The 21,677-nt window shown below is 38.7% G+C and overlaps 1 protein-coding gene across 1 annotated transcript in view; it reads left to right on the top strand.

The window, feature by feature from the left end:
• The first annotated feature begins 16,773 nt into the window (after positions 1-16,773).
• LOC115411557 (phospholipid phosphatase-related protein type 4-like) overlaps positions 16,774-21,677 on the top strand; it is a 53,481-nt gene continuing 48,577 nt past the window's right edge. The window contains 1 exon segment of the mRNA XM_030123745.1: positions 16,774-17,124. Within this exon segment, the coding sequence (XP_029979605.1) occupies positions 17,053-17,124 (72 nt within the window). The 5' untranslated portion in view covers positions 16,774-17,052.

The raw sequence follows: 21,677 nt of genomic DNA, 5'->3' as shown, positions 1-21,677 counted from the left end.
GCCTGACCTGAACATGGCCGTCCACCAACGTCCACCATCCAACCTGACCTGAACATGGCCGTCCACCAACGTCCACCATCCAACCTGACCTGAACATGGCCGTCCACCAACGTCCACCATCCAACCTGACCTGAACATGGCCGTCCACCAACGTCCACCATCCAACCTGACCTGAACATGGCCATCCACCAACGTCCACCATCCAACCTGACCTGAACATGGCCGTCCACCAACGTCCACCATCCAACCTGACCTGAACATGGCCGTCCACCAACGTCCACCATCCAATCGGACACAACGGACCGGATCTACAAGGACCAATGGCACAGGATCCCCAAACCCAGGAGTGACAGACTGGTTCCATCATTCATAGAAGTTCCTGTTGGTTTTATCTCCAAAGGGTGGATCTACTCAGTACTGAACAAAGGCTCTGAAAACTGATGGACATGGGATGTTTACGTTTGTCTGTTTTAATAAATCTGCATAAATGTGTCCAGTTCATTTTGTTTCCGTCTAAATGAGCTGAACGCGTGAACGTTAATGAGGAAAAAAATGAACTGAAATGATTTTATCAAATGACTGCAATAGAACAGAGTGGAACATTTAAGGCAGGGCTGTCGAACTCATTTTTAGTTCAGTTCCACATCCAGCTAAATTTGATCTGCAGTGGGCCGAACCAGTAAAATAATTACAGAATAATATCGAAATAATGTCAACTCCAAACTTTTCTCTGTTTTAAAGCGAAAAAAGTAAAATTAAACAATGAAAATGTTTCCATCTACAAACTATCCTTTCAAAAGATGTGAATAACATGAACTGAAAAAAATCAGTGTAATTTTAACAATATTCTGCCTCAGTTTATCATTTACACATGTACATTAGAACTTACAGATCACAGTGGATCTACAAACACACAAAACAATGAGTAACAGACAGAATATTGTTAAAATTGTACTTACTTCTCTTAAGACATTTCAGGTTATTTGCATTTTTTGCTAAATTATACTTTGTTTTAGTGTAAACACATGAAAATATTTACATTTACAAAGAGAAAAAATTGAAGTTGTCATTATTTCTATGTTCTTATGATAGTATTTGACTGGTCCTGCCCACTGCAGATTGAATTGGTCTGAATGTGGAACCTGAACTAAAAGGATTGTTCATATTTTAGTGTCATTTTTGCATTTCACAAATTCATCCCAGGGGCTGAGCTGGACCCTTTGGCCCCCGGGACACATGTTTGACACCTGTGTTATAGTGGAATAACTCACTATTACTAAACTGAGCAATGGGGGTGTGGGGGTGTGGGGGGGTATATGTTTGCATATTTAAAGCTTTTTATGTGTATGTGTTTCTTTTCCTGTTGTGTTGATAATTTCTTTCCTGATACTGTTTATTCTACACAAACAGAGCAACTGTAACACCCAAGAACTTCCCCCTTGGATTAATAAAGTACTGTGATTGTCAATTCCTTGACTCATTGCCGTTGTGTTTTTCATCTGACAGGGTTCTTCTCACGTCCTGTCGTCTACGTCTCCTTCGTCTCCGCTGCCGTTACGCAGACGCTGACAAGTTCACGTCTAGGGTTCCATGTATCAGTAATGAGGTGTGTTTCAAAAGCACAAAGTGACAAAGCAAAAGCAGCTACCAGAGTCAGATTTTTTTCTTCCCTGACACGGAGCGCAGCACATATATTTAATAAATAGGATGGGAACGTTCCTGAAGTGCAATCACAAAGGAACCGTTTGCAGAACTTTTTCAGTTGAGCTCAAACGTCTGCTGTCCTCCATACAAACCGCTCTGCTGCGTCTGCTGACACTTTAACGTATACTTTTGACAAGTTTATTTCAAAGCACAGAAACAACAGAACCTGCACCAGTGATCAGTATGTGACTAATGAAAGGTGAGTTTAGGCTTTTCAGGGCTCTGCACATGATAGGGATGTAAGGATTACCGGTATAACGATAAACGGCGGTAAAATCACAGACGGTTAGTATTACCGTTAAAATTCTAATTCTCATGATAATTATGTTTGATTACAGCACTTTTAGGGGAAAAAACCCTATGGAAAGATCTGCTTTTATGTCAAATATATGAGTATAGTTTTAATTTATTACAATTTTGACTGTATATACCTAATATTTGGAACAAATATTTACTTTTAAAGTCTCTGAAAAGGTTCGTTAAACATCTGTGTGTTATTTATGCAATAAATTATATACATTTTTCAAATCGGATTTTATATATATTTTGTGTTTTCTGGCCTTTTATGTTTTTATAGTAGGTTAAAGTGAAAAAATAATAGACAGATGATATAGATGAAGTTGTGCTGAAAAAAACAGATCCCAAACATGGGTATAGTAAACATTTGTTTATATAGTATATAAAGGCCAAATCAAAAGGACTGAAAAACAGACAAAATAGACTCAGACCACTAAGGGTTAATATTTGAATGTTTCTGCAACAGAAGGGACATTGTGACAACTGGTCCAGTTTGGACCCAGTCCAGTTGGTCCTTGTAGGTGTTTCCATTGAACAGTGTTTGGTTCTGCTGTGGTTCTAGTCCAGTCCCGTCTGTCCACATGCGTTCATTGTGGTTGTGTTCTGGTTCTGGTTGAAGGCAGATGTTTGCCTCAGTTGGATCAGAACCTCCTGGTGCGTCCACTGTAGTCTGGGTTCATCTGCTGCTATTGCACTGACCGTCTTCGACTACAGAAGAAGGGAACGCAGAATCGGACCAAGGAACCACATTTATGGACGCGATGGCACCATGGATTTATGGGACACAGGTGGACAGCAGGAATTCACCAACCAGTTGTGGATCCAGAATTTCCTGAGTCCCAATAAACCAGGGGTCTCAAACTCGTGGCCCACGGGCCATTTGCGGCCCGTAGCAGGTGAATTTGTGGTCCCCCACTTGATACCAAAGATTAATGTTAGTGCGGCCCACAAGTTTTTCTCACAGGATCTATTTTTTGTGGGGGAATTTATTTAAAAAGTAGTTATTTATAGCTACTTGTTACATTCCCCTTCATTAATGTTGATGTTCAGAATTCCGATGCCCGTGAACGCACCTCATGTAAGCGCAATTAATGAAGGAGGACGTGAGAAGTAAGTGACATAAAAATGTATCCTGCCCCCGTCACGGCTTTTTCAAAACCCACCGTGAAGAGAAAGATTAACGAGGAGCACAGACAGTTCCAGGAGAAGTGGGAGAAAGAACATTTTTTTGTTGAGCACAGGGGGATCCCGACATGTCTTATATACACAGAAAAAGTTGCCGTGTACACAGAATACAACATCAAACATCATTATTCAACTTGGCATGATGAGCATCTTCAAGACATATTGAGGGTCTCAGCTGCTTCCTCCCTCAAGCCAAAGGTGGTTCATCTGTGTAAGAGGAAGCGCTGCCAGACGTCTGGTAGCAACAAGTAATCAATAGAAGCCTGTTCTAAAGAAACGTTTATGTTTGAAGAAATGTTCATGGTCAGAAGAAGTGTTCTTGTTGTGGAGTATATGATGCGGCCCAGCCTCACCCAGACTCTACCTTCAGCGGCCCCCAGGTAAATTGAGTTTGAGACCCCTGCAATAAACCATCATGTTCAGTCCTGTGTAAAAGTCTCTGGTCCACGTCCACGTCCACGTCTGCGTCCATACTAAACTAAAGGAGTCCGTTCTATTTGTTCCTAATCTGTGTGTTCCACCACTAAACTTTTACAAACTGTCCATAACTTCGGTCCAACTTCGACATAAACTCTGCTCCTCATCTGATCCACTCTACTGTTTCTAGAACCTGTGGATTCACACAGGTCAACACACTAGTATCTTTATTTTGTTTTTTCTACAGGTGATACTGAAATGTTGTGAACAGTTCCATAAAACAGAGTTGTTGAACTAAAAAAATGGGTCTATTTGATAAATGACAAATGGAACTTCAGTTTATGACACTGATGTTTGGTTGGACGTGGCCCTTCACTGAACCCACTGTGGGACTTTCCCTTTTCATAAGCTGTGATTCTGTTTTCCTGACACTAGATGGAGACATTTTTATTTGTAAAATCAAAACAACGTCTTCAGCTGCACACACGTTAGAGCTGACTCAAATGACACAGAAAACCAGAACACAACCAAACACACAAACATTGAACTGAACCTGTATCGGTGAAACCTACCTCTACTGCCAGGGAGCGGTACAGCTGCCTCCGCTGTTTTCTACTGAGGCGTTTTTCAGCCATGGTCACTCACTGTTCATTCACTGCAAGAAAAGAAACACGTCTGAAAGGATGGAAGAGAAAGAAGAGAAAGAAGTGAAATTCTGCCACCTGCTGGAATCTACGCAGAAACATTTATGTTACAGTCTGATGTTACTTATGGGATCGTGTGTGTGTGTGTGTGTGTGTGTGTGTGTGTGAGTATGCCCGTGTCAAGGTTATTATTGTTAAGGAAAACTAATGAAATGACAAAAACTAGAATTGTAAAAACATTTTCGTTAACTGAAATAAATAAAAACTATAATTAAAAGAAAAAAACAACAAGTGTTCATTGAACACAAACCTCCACCAAGAACCCTGTATGGTGTGCATGTGTGGATCGACTACTACTGTTTAAATTCAACAGTTTCCAGGTTGTTCCATACAGCAGAAACAGTTGAAGCTTGGTACCAGTCATGTGTCTGTCAAATTATATTCAATTCCAATCAATATTAGTTGAGTTCTAATTTTAAATGTGTGGTAAATGGGATTTTCATGTTAAATGTAAATGTCCACAGAGTCCACATTCCACAGTGGATGTGGACAATTTTGTGCCAGACACAAGATATTGTTCTAAGCTACAGGTGGATCCAACTGGAGGCTAATCAGAGTCTTTTTGAATTTTTGATGAATTTTGGAAAATGTCTCAGTGATGACAGATGGAAAACTGTAGATGTTGTGACCTTACTGTGACCTTGAACTGTGGCCTACTGGGACCAAACTGTACTGGGTTGGTCCCAGGGCCTAGGCCTATCTGTGGGGAAGATTTGGGAAAGATGGGTGGAAGAGTTTTCCCCTAAAGTTGCTAACAAACAAACAAACAAACAAACACACAAAGCAAAGTGATCACAGTAGCTCCTGGTGGACGTATTGAATTTATAAAAAACAGAAACAAAACAAAAACAGTAGTGTGTCATTTCCGTGTCCGTGGGTAATCACCGCTGCAGAATCATCGGTGCACTGCACTTCAAGTCCATAACACATTTACATATTTGACTCCTTATTAGGTTTTATTTTATATTGATTATATTTTTATTATCTCCCCCAGGAGGTATTGTGATCACTTTGCTTTGTGTGTTTGCGTGCGTGCGTGTTTCTTTGTTTGTCTGTTAGCAAGATAACTCAAAAAGTTATGGATGGATTTTCACAAAAGTTTCAGGAAATGTTGATACTGGCACAAGGAAGAAATGATTACATTTTGGTGGTGATGGGGGGGGGGGGGGGCAGATCTGTCTTGGCAGAGGTCTGCGCTCTCAGAGTGCTTTTCTTGTTACATCTTTTTTCTACAAGTGATACTGAAACGTTGTAAACACTTCCATAAAATAGAGTTCTTAAACTAAAAAATGAGCCTATTTGATAAATGATAGGTGGAACTGTAACTTTAGCTTTGGTTGGACCTGGTCCTTCTGGACCTGGTCCTGCTGGACCTGCGTCTACACACACCTGGGACCGGATGCTTCTGTCTTAGAGTCCAACCAGGTCAAAGGTCCTTCTGCTCTCAGCTGTCCAGATCACTTCAGTTCAAGAGATGTGCCTCCGTTTACAATTCTACAAAAAAAGGAAGAAAAACCACAGTCGTTTCCTCCAGTTCTGAGCCTTTTTTGTCCGTTTTTCAGTCCTTTTGATTTTGCCTTTATATACTATATAAACAAATGTTTACTATACACATGTGTGGGATCTGTTTTTTTCAGCACAACTTCATCTATATCATCTGTCTATTATTTTTTCACTTTAACCTACAATAAAAACACAAAAGAACAAAAAACACAACAATATATAAAATCTGATTAGAAAAATGTATATAATTTATTGCATAAATAACACACAGATGCTTAACGAACCTTTTCAAAGACTTTAAAAGTGAACATTGGTTCCAAATATTAGGTATAGAAAATAAAAATTGTAATAAATTAAAACTATACTCAAATATTTGACATAAAAGCAGATCTTTACGCAGGGTTTTTTCCCCTAAAAGTGCGGTAATCAAACACGGTTATCATGAGAATCAGAATTTAAACGGTGATACTAACCGTCTGCAGTTTTACCACGGTTTATCGTTAAACTGGTAATCGTTACGTCCCTAGTGTTTGAGTTAAAAAAGCCCAGAAGTGTCTTTTAAGGTCATACACAGAAACACAAAGGGCTTCAGTCACATTCATCTGAATGAATAATGGGATGGAACCTCCAAGGTCTGATGATGTGGAGGACATGAAACCCCAGGAGAAGCTGAAGATGGCATTTAAATACACACACACACACACACAAACACACACACACACATACACACCCAGCTTGACCTTTGTCATGCTGAGCAGCGGTCTGGTCGTCCTCATTACACCACAGTCCATCAGTGATCTGCAGCCTGTTCCAGCATCACTGACACACACACACACACACACACACACACACACACACACACACCACTGTTACCACATCTATCGTCTCCTCCTCCTCCAAACCCACTGACACAGACCTTAAACATCCACAGGACACTGGGACGAGTCCACAGTTTGTTCTGTTTCACACAGAAAAGACACAACTGGATGAACACACACACACACACACACACAGCAGGATGAACACAGGCGGGCATGACTCAAGAGCAGTGTTGGGCAAATTAATTTAAAAAGTAATTAGATATAGTTACTAGTTACTTTCCCAAAAAAGTAATTGAATTAGTAACGGAATTACTCCTTCATAAATGTAACTAGTTACCAGCAAAAGTAATTATTGCATTACTTTTATAAAAAAAACAAAAACCTTCAAATATGTAAAAAAAAAAAAAAAAGATTTTTTTCACAGGCCAGTTGCATAGAGTAGAACAGCATAAACAGGTACTTCACTTTTTAATATATATAAATTAATATTTATTGGAGTGTGAACAAAATTAAAAACATCCCTGAAATAACAAAGCAGTGTTTGGCAAATCTGAGTTAAAGAAAACCAGTGATCTCACTTTAGTGTCTTGAGGCGACTTCTGTCTGATAATATTAGTCCTGTCTTAGAAAATACTCCTGATACAGCAGTAAATGTCTGCAGTCCAGTCAGCCGGACTGATAACTCCTCCTCTAAATTAGCGGATAACTCCTCCTCTAAATTAGCTGATAACTCCTCCTCTAAATTAGCGGATAACTCCTCCTCTAAATTAGCTGATAACTCCTCCTCTAAATTAGCTGATAACTCCTCCTCTAAATTAGCTGATAACTCCTCCTCTAAATTAGCTGATAACTCCTCCCCTAAATTAGCTGATAACTCCTCCTCTAAATTAGCTGATAGCTCCTCCTCTAAATTAGCTGATAGCTCCTCCTCTAAATTAGCTGATAACTCCTCCTCTAAATTAGCTGATAACTCCTCCTCTAAATTAGCTGATAACTCCTCCCCTAAATTAGCTGATAACTCCTCCTCTAAATTAGCTGATAACTCCTCCTCTAAATTAGCTGATAGCTCCTCCTCTAAATTAGCTGATAACTCCTCCTCTAAATTAGCTGATAACTCCTCCTCTAAATTAGCTGATAACTCCTCCTCTAAATTAGCTGATAACTCCTCCCCTAAATTAGCTGATAACTCCTCCTCTAAATTAGCTGATAACTCCTCCTCTAAATTAGCTACATGTAGCTGCGTTCAGGTGCCTGTGTTGTGCTGGGACAACTCAAACTCGCAGATGTCATCAGTCATTCAGGTGAAGGGGGCGTGGACAACTCAGACTCATGGACACACAGGTGAAGCATGACGGCAGTGTGGGTAATTTGAATATAATATATAATATATAAACGAACGGCTCATAAACGAATCAGTTCTTATCGTTCACTGAAAAGAGCCGTTCAAAAGACTCGACTCGTCTGTAAACGTCACACACCTCTTGTGCCTGGCTGAGCGAGTCAGGACAGAGAACAGCTGTTAGATCTCTGTGCATAGTAACGCACCACATTTCACTGCCGGTAACGGCAACGGCGTTGGAACATTTCAAACAGAATTCATTAGATCAGGGCTGTCAAACTCATTTTAGTTCAGTTCCACATTCAGCCCAATTTGATCTCCAGTGGGCCGGACCAGAAAAATAACAACAGTGAAAAAAGTAAAATTATATTATGAACAGGTTTACACATACAAAGTTTCCCTAAAAATCTAAATAACTTGAACAACTGAATTGTCATAAGAAAAATCGGACCAATGGCCCTGTAGCTTACCGGCCAAATTCAAAGCTTTGGGAAATGAATCCAGATGCCATTTCTTCTCCCCCAGTTCTGTGTATTTATTCTGTTACAGAAATAGCCCATGTTTTGCTCATATTCCAATCACATCTGTAAAAAATTAAAATTCCAACTTGATATCACTGATACTGATTAATTGGATCAATCCACTTCCTATCTGTTACAATGGGAACATTTTTCAAAGTGGCACCAAATCCAGAATCAGATCCAGATCCAAATAATTTCACTAACTTTTGTTGACATCATCATAAAGAAGCTGTATACCAAGTTTGAAGTCAATCAGAATTGTAGTTTCGGAGAAGACGACGATTGAAATTTTTGTAATGGACGACAGATGACAGACGCCGCATGACGACAATAGTTTATGGCCTGTCGGCCGGTAAGCTAAAAACAAGTGCAATTTTAACATTTTAACAATATTCTGCCTCAGTTTATCAGTTCATTATTTACACATGTGCGTTACAATCACACAAAACATTTAGTAACAGGCAGAATATTGGTTAAATTGCATTTACTTTTCTTAAGACATTTCTGTTTGATCGTATTTGTTCAGGTTATTCACATTTTTTGTAAAAGCAGAGTTTGGTACTGTAAACATTTTCATGTAATTTTACTTTTTTACACCAAAAAAACCAAAGAAAATTTGGGGTTGTCATTATTTACAGGTTATTATGATCATATTTTTCTGGTTCTGACCCACTTCAAATCTAATTGGACTGTGTGTGTCTGTATGTGGAACCTGAATTAAAAGGATTTTCACACCATTGATTGTTAATATCTTCGGTGTAATTTCTTGCATTTCACAAATTCATCCCAGGGCCGGACTGGACCCTTGGCGGGCCGAATGTGGCCCCCGGGACGCATGTTTGACACCTGTGCCTTAGATTACCCGTTACTGGAAAACATAACAGCGGTAGTAACACTGCTATTTTTAACGCCGTTATTCCCAACACTGCTCCAGAGCAGGTCATCCAATAGTCAAAGGGTCGGTGGTTCGAATCCCTCTGTCCTACTCATGTGCTGTTGTGTCCTTAGGTCAGACCCCCCCCCCCCCCCCCCCCCCCCCACCCCCCACCCCCCCTTTCCTTCCAGTGTCACTCACCCTGATGTATGAATGAGTTTGAATGTTCAGTGGTGATGGGAGGGGCCGTAGGTGGGAATTGGCAGCCACGCCTCCATCAGGGTTACGGTTACATGAACCACGTGATCACATGAAAGTATGTCGCAACCCTCTCTCTGTATGGCTCTGGCTGTCTGCTGGGTTACAACACCGACCCCAGGTAAAGTCAGCTGTTCCACCTGAACACTACAAAAACTACAGCACTAACAATAGGATGGTCTTTTTTTTTTTTTTTTTTTTTTTTTTCACTTGGTTTTTGTTCAGTAAAATAATGACCCAAAGGTTCCCAAAAAAGCTCAGTGAACTTGTCTTCACTGTGCACCGGATGTGACCCCAACACCGGCTCTTCCTGCTCCTCTCAGCCGGTCCTGTGTGCTCGCCCTGCGGCTACACAGCCCGGGGGTGGACCTCCTACCTTGGACAGCTCCAGGAGCCTCTGGACTCACTCAGCCCCGGGTCTGATGCCTCTCACACGGCCACAGTGGCTGTCATGTCCGCCGCTTACACCGGCTCCGGTACCGGGCAGCTCTCCATACTTTTCCGCATCTTCGTCGTTGTAATTACCGGAGCCTCCGCGGTGCACGCGCTGAGGTCCCGCTGTTAGGGCGCATGCGTCACTGAGGTCGGTCTCTAGTCTCTGCTGAGCTGAGGTGAGTGCTGCATTCAAGTGACCGGGAAATAATATGAAATAAGAAAACCCGTCATAAAAAAATCGACATACTATTGAATTTAGGCTAAAAATCAGCAGCATCTTGGGTTTTTATTTGTTAAGTATATAAATGAGGCACAAATTGTTTAAAAAGTCAAAGTAAACCACCAGTGAAGTAAAAAAAAAAAAAAAAACTCATCAGGGATCCAATCCAACTTTATTTATAAAGCACTTTAAAGACACTCTTAACTTTTGCACTAACTCTAAAGCTGTGAAAACTAAAGCCTTATTAAACGAATTTAAGTTGTAATTTTATTTTATTTTACTTATTTATTTTTACGTTTATCTATTTATTTAATTTACTTACCTATCTATGTATTTATATTTAATTTCTTCCTGCCTCACCTCGAGCATTATGTTTTCTATGTTATGTTTATTACTGTTGACTGCTGTTGATCTATTTTGTATACAGCATTATGTAAATAAAGTTTTAAACAACCAACCAAACAAATAAATAAATAAATCACTTTAAAACAACAACAGTGGACCAAAGGGCTGTACAGAAGACTGAAAGCACAATAAAAAAAAAAAATTAATGAAAGCATTAAAAAAACATTAAAATCAAATGAAGATAAATAAATAAAACAAGGTAAAATATAAAAACGGGAACAAAATATCAACATTGCACGAGTGTTAAAAGGCCAAGGGGGAACAGGTGGGTTTTAAGAAGAGATTTAAAAACAAACAAAAAGGAGGAGGCCTTTCTGATCTACAGAGGCAGAGAAATTGTTTTCTACATGTAGGCATATTCTTTTATTTTTTATTTTTTTCAAGGAAAATGTAAATCTGAAAAGATCAACACATACCTACAAATCTTTTGAGTCAATCCTATTAAAATTGGAATAGTTTTTCAAATACATGTCTCTCTCTCTCTCTTTTTTTTTTTTTTTTTTTTTAATTATTATTTTTTTTAGTGCCACAAAGCAAATTTACAAAACAAGAATGGGAAAATATTACAGAACAGTTAGATAGAAATACATTTGGAGACATGGTGGGGAATGGTTAAACACAACTGTTACAACTATCTGAAACAAAGTAAACAAAAAGATTAAGACATTTGAAATGTAATGAAAATATTGAAACAGAAAGAAAAATAAATTAATAAATCTGACTGGACAATAGAGCACAAAGGACTAAGGCAAGATACAATTAAAACAGCAAGGACTTGGATAAACTAAAATAAAGTTTTCTGGGTTTTTTTTTTGTTTGTTTTTTTTTGTTGACATATTTACAATATGCTGAAGAGATTTGTAATACTTACTAAAATCACATAAAAACAAGTTAAAGGATGGGTTTGTGTTTTTCCTCTTACAAGTATGAATGTAATATTTACCCAAAATAATAATAAAGTTAATCAAATACCGGTCTCTCACCAGAGGACTTTCAGATTTGTAACATGTCTGAGTTTTCCAAGCGGTCCCTGAAGGCATCATCCCTCCTTACCTGTGTGACCTCCAGCAGTAACTGGAGTCCCACTGATCCCCTGACTCTGCAGACCGGTGTCCACTTACACAGTGGGGCCAGCGGTCACAGCGTAGTGGCACTGAAACCCTGGACGGACGCTCAGGTGTCACAGAAAAGACACTACAGACGTAGAAACACTGCGGTGGAGTGTGTAGAAGGACGAGGAGAGACCAAGGTGACATCATCCTCAACATGTGGGGTTCATCCATTAACTGTTCATACAGTCATTTCTGAATTCTATAGTTTATCAGAACCATGGGCGTTTTAAGCCCATTTTTGGGGGTGCTGAAGAACCCTTAAATGGATTCCCTAAAATATTTTATGATTGCTGAAATTTTTCTTTTTTCTTGTTTACTTTATGTCCACTCTTAACATGGTAGAAAAATGTCCAAACCATATACAGAACATGGTTGAAACGTAATATTTTAACAACAAAAATACAGCCCCCCCCCCCCCACACACACACACACACACACACACACACACACTCCTTGTCTTGTCTTGAAAATGGTTTGATCCTTCCTGTCCCTCCCCTTTTTCCTCCATTCAGACTCTGGGCTCCACCTGTACAGAGCAGTGTGCAGGTGCTGCCTTCCAGAGTTGGAGTATGGTAGTGGTGGAAGTACTGGGTTTAGACCAGGACATGTGACACGTTTGTTTACTTCAACCATTGAATACCAACACATTATTATCAACACCAGTCCCAGTTTGTGCTGTATTGAAACATAGATCACTGTTTATGCTGTTAGGTGGGAGTTAGCGGATGTTTTTTCTGTGTAGGAAATGTTCCACAATGTAAAAAAAAAAAAAAGTTAAAAAAAAAAAAAAAACAGTATTATTCCAGCAGCAGGGGCGCGAAAAAACACTGTTAAATAATGGAAAATAACCATCTCATAAAAACACGGAAATTTTCCATAATTAAAGTATATTTTTTTGCCCTAACTTTACATGAGATTTTGCATATATATATATTTTTTTTACATTTTAATGTTTAATAAAGAATATTTACATGTATTAAAACAATCAAATTATCTATCTATCTATCTATCTATCTATCTATCTATCTATCTATCTATCTATCTATCTATCTATCTATCTATCTATCTATCTATGTTTAAAATAAAAGTTGTCCAATCCACTGATGAAAACTGTATTTGGACAGTTTATCAGTGCTTATACATGTTATACATTCACAAAAATACATTTATTCAACATTTTTGTTGTGAAACCTCCTGTAATTACACAAGATATTTGTCAATTAACAAACAAGTCTGGTTCAACTGACAGAACAGATACTTCTTTTACAGTTAATTGTCAGTAATTTCATCTCATTTTATTATTTTTTTTAAATATTAAACTTTAAATGAACAGTTTAATCTCATAAATAGAAAAGAAATATTTGTGAAATTACGATACATTTGCAAATGTATCTTAACTGTATTAATAAATGTATTTTTGTGAATGTATAACATGTATAAGCACCAATAAACTGTCCAAATACAGTTTTTATCAGGGGATTGGACAACTTTTATTTTAAGCGTGTACATATATATATATATATATATATATATATATATATATATATATATATATATATATGTATATATATATATATATATATATATATATATATATATGTGTGTGTGTGTGTATATATATATATGTGTGTATATATATATATTATATGTATATATATGTATATGTATATATATATGTATGTGTATATATATATGTATATATATGTGTATATATATATATGTGTGTGTATATATATATGTATATATATATATATATATATATATATATATATATATATGTATGTATGTATGTATGTATATATATATGTATATATATATATATATATATATATATATATATATATATATATATATATATATATATATATATATATATATATATATATATATATATATATATATATATATATATATATATATATATATATATATATATACAGTACACACATATATATACATACATTTGATTGTTTTAATACATGTAAATAGTCTGTATTAATCATATTAAACATTAAAAAGTAAAAAAAAAAAAAAAAAAGAAAAAAAAGAAAAATCTCATTTAAAGTTAGGGCAAAAAAATGTATTTTAATTGTGGAAAATTACTGTATTTTTATGGGATGGTTATTTTCTGTTATTTAACAGTATTTTTTTGGCGCCCCTGCTGCTGGAATATTACTGTTTTTTTTTTACTGTTTTTTTTTTTTTTAATAATATATGTATATGTATATGTACATGTATATGTATATGTATATGTATATGTATAGGTATAGGTAGAGGAGCTGCTGTATCAAAATGGAGGATTGTCTTCCACCAGAAATTAGAGTTAGGGTTTATTTCTGTTATGATTCCAGTCCATTCCTCTTTTATTGTGGCTCAGCATTTAGATAACTTTGATCAGATTTGATGGTTTACTCACAGAGTTTCTCAAACCCAAAAAAATGTTACACTTTTCTTTCACAAATGAGGGAACGATGGTCCAAAATTGTGTTAAAATGTACAAAACACTGACATTTCTCATGCCTGTCTGGACAGCACTCTGGGTGCTCAGCCCCCCTGAACCTCTGATCCTAGAACCGGCCCTGGTCCAAACTATCTGTGTTTGTCCTTTTTACAGAAGGTTCCGTTTGGATCGGTGTCAGTCTGGACCTGCAGGGGTGGAGAACCTTCACATGTTCTGAGGACACGGAAACCTTGACGTACACTCAAAAAAATAATTAAGCCAAAAATGTTGACTTTATGTATTTCAATTACATGTAAATTTTCCATGTAATTTTATTATATAAGTTTAATGTAAAGAGTTGCATTTAATACAATGTTTTCTCTATCATATTGAGTCAATATGAATAAATTAAATACCTTCAGTCCGATTTGCTTTAGTTAATGCAAATTTTTACATAAACTGTGTTTGACTGTGACGCTCAGTGTGATCTAGTTAATAAAGTCTACTTTATTTGTTTAGATTCACTTTATACTAAGCATATTCACATTATGTTTGACTTTTTCGGATAAATAAACTTTAAATTTCATATATTTCAGTTACATTTTACTTTAAAATATTACTTCATGTTTATTAGAGCCAAGAATAATTTTTTTGAGTGTAGACTGGGTCGGATCCGTCCACTGTTGGTGTCAGCAGTCCAAACCATATGCCAGTGGTTCCAGCCTTTTCCGGTTCCTGACCCCATTTTAACATCACAAAATTCTGTCGACCCCAGACATTCAAAACAGAGACTTTTTTTTGCTAAAATTAACTTGTTTTTGATTCTGTTATAGTTTGCTGTACTATGCTGCACATAAACATTCATTTTAGATGACATTTAGTCTATGTAATGTATATTATTTTTGACTTTTGAAACTGTTATACAAAAATATGGTCTGGTCCCAGTCTAAAGATTAAAGATGGAAGGTCTTAATACTGATGTTCCATGCATATTCTGTCTTAAATGTTCATGTGTGTTTGTTGTTCCTCATCTAGTTGCTCTGTGTTGTCCATTACCATCTGCTATTGTTCTTACCATCGCTGGGATGTGCTGCCCTTTACCACTAGTGCTATTGTAGTTTTTTGTTTTTACCATTGTTGGTCTGTAATTATTATCATGTAAGTTGATGGTTAACTGTTGCCATGGCAACACCACCAGGAATGTACTTTGTTTTTATTTTTCGCAGACATTTTGGTTCCACAATGTAAATACTGTCAAATGAGTTCATTCTAAGTTGGTTTAGGCCTGTTTTGTTCTGTTTTGTTCATTGCTCTGGCTTGAAGTCAAAGGACAGGAGTGAGGATTTAAAATGTTCTTATGTTCAGTTATTTGATGATGAGAATGGGGGTGGCATTAAATAAGTTTTTCTTCTTCCCACTCCTTTTCGAGTATAGATGAATGATTTCTTTTTAAAAAAAATTTATTTTGAATTTGCATGTATTCTGTAAATGCTCGAAATAAACAAACAAATGAATGAATGAATGAACGAATTACTGCACAAAGGTAGAATTCCTGTTTTCCTTGGTCAGGATATGTACAGTCAGTCCAGCTGTGATTTACAAGGAGGACAATGAATTACTGAACAATTAAGGAATTTTGAATCAATTAATACAAACCAACCATTATGAACATTTGACAGATAAACAGAACCACAGTGCTGCAGTTTCAGCTTCAGAGTTTGTCATGTCTTTGTCTTCGCCAGGAGGGATTGTGATCACTTTGCTTTGTGTGCGTGCATGTGTCTGTTTGTTTTTTAGCAAGATAACTCAAAAAGTTAAGGACGGATTTTCATGAAATTTTCAGGAAATGTTGATACTGGCACAAGGAAGAAATGATTAAATTTTGGTGGTGATGGGGGGGAGTTGGAGGGTTGGTTTGTTTGTCTGTCTGTCAGCAAGATAACTCAAAAAGTTATGGATGGATTTGGATGAAAATTTCAGGAAATGTTGATACTGGCACAAGGAACAAATGGTAAACCAACTCTATATGCAGAGTGTCATGAGATAACTTTTGTTGTGATTTGGCGCTACATAAATAAAATTTGACTGACTGATTGATTTGATTGGTTTTCCCCTGTAAGTCACTTTGGAAAAAAGCCTCTGCCAAATGCATAAATGTTAATTTTGGTGGTGATCGGGGGTGGGGTGGGGGGGCCACGGGGGTCCACTGATCTGCCTTGGCGGAGGTCTGCGCTCTGCGAGTGCTTCTAGTCTTGTTTATGTATTGTGATTGTCTCTGTCAACTCAACATATATTTTATTAGGAAGTTTATTATTATTGATATTATTATTATTATTATTATTATTATTATTATTATTATTATTATTATCATCATCAATTACAATAAAAATCAGGCGACCTCACGTGGGGTCCCGACCCCAAGGTTGAAAAACACTACCATATGCTGTATTCTCGCTGGTCCTCAGTGCGCCTGCGCCCCTCTCTCTCTCTCTCTCTCTCTCTCTCTCTCTCTCTCTCTCTCTCTCTCCCTCTCCTCCTTCTCCACCTGACATCTCCTCTGAACACATGCACGCGGCCGAACCTCTCCACTCGTGCACACAAACGGGGCTGTAAGTGCGGGTCTCGGTACCGGGTGGAGCGTGTGTGCGCGCGCGTCTGTGTGTCCGTGTCGTGGATCGATCCCAGGTCTGTCTCGAGCATCCCCGGTAGACGCACGCACGCACGCGGCGGCATGGAGCGGTCCTGATCCGGCTGCGTGCATCAGGACGCCTGTTTTTCTTCATCTGTGGATCTGTTGGAATATCTGCGGCCTGAAACATGTCTGCGCGAGACAAGGGCGTCCTGACCAAAGACAGCGTCAGCCTGCTGCCGTGCTTCTATTTTGTGGAGGTGAGTGTGGACGCGCGTGTCCGTCCCCCGGGTGGGTGTCCATCATCATCATCATCTGGACCGAGCCACCGCATGCAGCTGTGTCCCTCCGAGGACCAGCCCTCACGTGACTCCACTCAGACTAGTTCCATTCATCTTAAATAGGTCAAAGAGGAAAAACGCACGAGCGCTGAGGGAATATGCAAATGAGCTGAGCCTGTGTGATGATGTTCACTTGACTCCTGTTGTGGATTAGAAACCAGATGAATGGGAATCAGAACAAGGGCCACTTCAATGATCCATCCATCAGCTGACATTAAAGTCTAAATCAGTGCAGCTTCTTCATGTTCTGTCCCATATCAGTGCAGATTCAGTCCAGATTTTAGACCCACATGGAACTGAAGTCTGTGTGAATGTGGATAGAAATAGGTCATCCCTTCAATATGGGAAAATACTCATACAGACGATCAATAATTCAAAGAACAAAGTTACAGCGGAGTGGGTTTAGCCTTTATTTAGTTGACCCTTTATTTCTGTTCAACGGCATCAAACAGGAGCTGACGTCTGTGTTTCATATGATTGGAACTGATGGTGCATTTATAATCACACAGATGATAATAATAATAATAATAATAATAGTAATAATAATAATAATAGAATAGAATAGAATGCCTTTATTGTCATTATACATATGTACAATGAAATTAAAAGAGACAACTCTAGTACTGCAAAGCAGTTTAAAAGAAAGAAAAGAAAAGTGTGAATATATACTGTATACAAATACCACATATATACATATCAGAGGTGTTTTCTCTCAGACTGCAGTGGAAGCTCAGTTTCCCCTAAAATGACTCAAATTAAATGCTCAAATCTGTTCAGTTGTGTTGACATTTCATTGACTCCAAATGTGTTGGAACACGTTCATCTCTCAGACCAGTTGGTTCAGAATCAGTTTGATCCCAGATCAGTGGACTGGATGTTGTTCACTTCTCCTCCATTCCCGTGTCTGTGTTTTCTCCTCCATCTCTGCTCAGTGCATTTGTCCGTAAACGCTCAGCGTCCATGCACTTCAATGGGACTGAGTGGAACTGGTTTTTTCATTGCCTCAAAACTGGACTCTAATTGGATAAATGACACCATGTTGTCCCGCCCCCAGACGCTCAGCGTCTCTGGGGGTGAATGGAGCTGTGGGCTGGATGCTGAGCTTCCACGTGCTGATTGGAGGATCAGTCCAAAGGCTGAATCCCGTTTGATTGACAGCTGTTTTCAGATCTGCTCCTTCACTGACACAGTTCAGTTTAATACCGTCACACATTCTGCTGTGAAATCACAGAAACCACTACGAATTTACTTGTTCATTTCTTGCACTGTAAATAAAACACACTCATTGTACTTCCTTGTTTCAATTTAACATAATTTCAATCTTTTCTTGTTTCAGTTCCATAATTTAATCATTTCTTGTTCGAGTTTAATATCGTTTTGTAGATAGTTAAATCAATCATACTAATGGCTAGGTCAGAGTGAACTAGCTATCTAGCAAGGTGCACATGATGGCAGACAATGCTAATGGAACGGAGGGCCGAATTTATGTTTAAATAACTTGACAATTTTTTTGATGTAAGCTGACAATGAGCTTCCCCTGTCTGAAAGACGAGCAGCCGCCACTGCTACATATACACATACAAAAGGTGATACACTTACACTAAAGTTAAACCTACTGTCAACTTCACATAAGTAATGAAAGGGTTACTGTCCTGAAAACAGCTGATCCAATCAGAAGGGTCAGTATGTATCTAGACCTGGTTTGATTGGTTAAGACTTCATGAGCCTGGCAGAAGGCCGAGGTGTGTGCTTTGGTTTCAGAGTGACAGGTGAACTGACCAATCATGGTTTGAATTTAAGTGGGTGGGATAAAAAAAATGAAGACCTTATATGGGGTTAGGTTTGTGTCCAGATACTCCTGTCCATCAGACAGATGTGTGTTCACATGAGTCTGTAGTTGGACATAAATACATCTGTGTAAACTGTTGAATGAGTTCAGTCATATAGTATGTGTGTATTTGATCAGAAAATGAATGAATAAGTTTAGACAGAATTACAAACAGGAAATCCAACTCTATGATTGTTCTTTCCTTCATCACCAATACGAACCAACGGGACTGTACTGTCACAAATGTGTCCCCACGTCACAGACATATATGAAGCAGAGGATCCATGGATTCACAGACTGAACACTGACATCATAACATCCTCGTCATGGTTAATTAGAGGATTCCAGCTGTTTGAGCGTTTTCAGTTCATTGTACTGTTGTTTTAGTTTTTTTGTCAGTGAAGACCTGTTTTGTTGGTGGTCATTGCAGAGGTGAAGTCCCAGTAGTGCTCATGGTTCACCACTACTGATGTGCGGTTCACGAATGAACTGTTCAAAAGAATCAATTAATTTAAGTGGAAGGAGTTGAAGTGATTCGCGAACACAGCTGATTCGATTCAGCAGCACTTTGCTAATATTTAGTTTATTATCACATAAACTAGTCAGAACCATTCAGTCGGAGGTGGAAGTGCTGTGTGACGGACTGTGCAGCAGGTTGTCTCCATGGCAACATCTTTGATTGTATCACAAGACTAGTTACCAGTGATGGACGGACCGAGCGGAGGTAGTGAAGCACTGAATGAAAGAGCGGTTGAGTAGAACCGAGTAGAACTGTGTTGAGCCAAGTCACTGACTCGCTGAATCGTACACATATCGATGACTCGCTGAATTGCTTTGCAAATCGCTGAGTTTATTGAACCGCTGAACGAGTCTAGATCCCCCTACGGTAAGAAGACAGAGAGCACAAAGGTGTTTTAAGCAACATAAAGTAGATAGAACAATAAAACGATAGATAGATAGATAGATAGATAGATAGATAGATAGATAGATAGATAGATAGATAGATAGATAGATAGATAGATAGATAGATAGATAGATAGATAGATAGATATTGTTTAGCCTTGTTGAGGAGGTAGTTGAGTTCCCCCAGGACTTCATTCAGTCCGTCTGTCTTTTTTTTTTTTTTTTTCCAGTCCATCTGTCTTTGGGTCTTGGTACCCAGTCTCCATATTTGGGGGTGATGGTGAAACCACCCCCAGGCCGACCTGTCGTCCTGGCTCCTCCCCCTCACTGTAGTATCTTTGTACCGTGGATGAGGTCCAACTCTGAACCTCATCAATTTCTAGCTGTGATAGCAACTTTTTATTGCGGATATTTGAACACTGAGCTAAGAGCCGTTTCTTAGTCGGTGAGGATGTGGGGTTTGGAAGCATCCATTTCTCCCACATCCTCTGCATGTACCCTGTCTCACTGGGGTTACATCCGTAGTACCACTCCATCAGTACCATGTTCTCTGCCCTGCTCCATCAGTGTCTTGTTCCAGTAGCCAATTCCTACTTCCTCTACGTCTCCTGCTGTTGAGAAGCTCATTTACTTTTTCCCAACCTCCTGCAACTTCACAAACTTAGTTTAAGGGGGCACGACGTTTGTTTAAGGGGGTAGGACGTTTTTTTAAGGGGGTAGGATGTTTGTTTAAGGGGGTAGGACATTTGTTTAAGGGGGCAGGATGCTTGTTTAAGGGGGCAGGACATTTGTTTAAGGGGGCAGGATGTTTGTTTAAGGGGGCAGGATGTTTGTTTAAGGGGGCAGGATGTTTGTTTAAGGGGGCACTGCCCCTTCTTATCTTCTGTAGAGCTGGACATCTCTAGACATTTGAACCCAGTAATGACTTTAATTTTCTAAGTTTGGACAGGCCTTTTTGCAGTACAGATGTTTGGTCCAGTCCTTGGTGTTTGGCTGGAGTGTGTGGTGTTTCTGTAGTTTTTCAGTGGTGTTTCTGTAGTTTTTCTGTGGTGTTTCTGTAGTTTTTCTGTGGTGTTTCTGTGGTGTTTCTGTGGTGTTTCTGTGGTGTTTCTGTGGTGTTTCTGTAGTTTTTCTGTGGTGTTTCTGTGGTGTTTCTGTGGTGTTTCTGTGGTGTTTTGGTAGTGTTTCTGTGGTGTTTTGGTGGTGTTTCTGTGGTGTTTTGGTAGTGTTTCTGTGGTGTTTTGGTAGTGTTTCTGTGGTGTTTTTGTGGTGTTTCCGTGGTGTTTTGGTGGTGTTTCTGTGGTGTTTCGGTAGTGTTTCTGTGGTGTTTTTGTGGTGTTTCCGTGGTGTTTTGGTGGTGTTTCTGTGGTGTTTCGGTAGTGTTTCTGTGGTGTTTTGGTGGTGTTTCTGTGGTGTTTTTGTGGTGTTTCTGTGGTGTTTCCGTGGTGTTTCCGTGGTGTTTCGGTAGTGTTTTTGTGGTGTTTCCGTGGTGTTTCCGTGGTGTTTCGGTAGTGTTTTTGTGGTGTTTCGGTGGTGTTTCGGTGGTGTTTCTGTGGTGTTTCCATGGTGTTTCGGTTGTGTTTCTGTGGTGTTTCTGTGGTGTTTTCAGTGGTGTTTCGGTTGTGTTTCTGTGGTGTTTCTGTGGTGTTTCTGTGGTGTTTCAGTGGTGTTTCGGTAGTGTTTCTGTGGTGTTTTGGTGGTGTTTCTGTGGTGTTTTTGTGGTGTTTCTGTGGTGTTTCCG

This window comes from Sphaeramia orbicularis, chromosome 20 (genome assembly GCF_902148855.1).
Source record: "Sphaeramia orbicularis chromosome 20, fSphaOr1.1, whole genome shotgun sequence".
In the NCBI taxonomy this organism is placed as follows: domain Eukaryota; kingdom Metazoa; phylum Chordata; class Actinopteri; order Kurtiformes; family Apogonidae; genus Sphaeramia; species Sphaeramia orbicularis.
The sequence above is the reverse complement of the archived record's forward strand: the minus strand, read 5'-3'. Positions and strand labels throughout refer to the sequence as shown.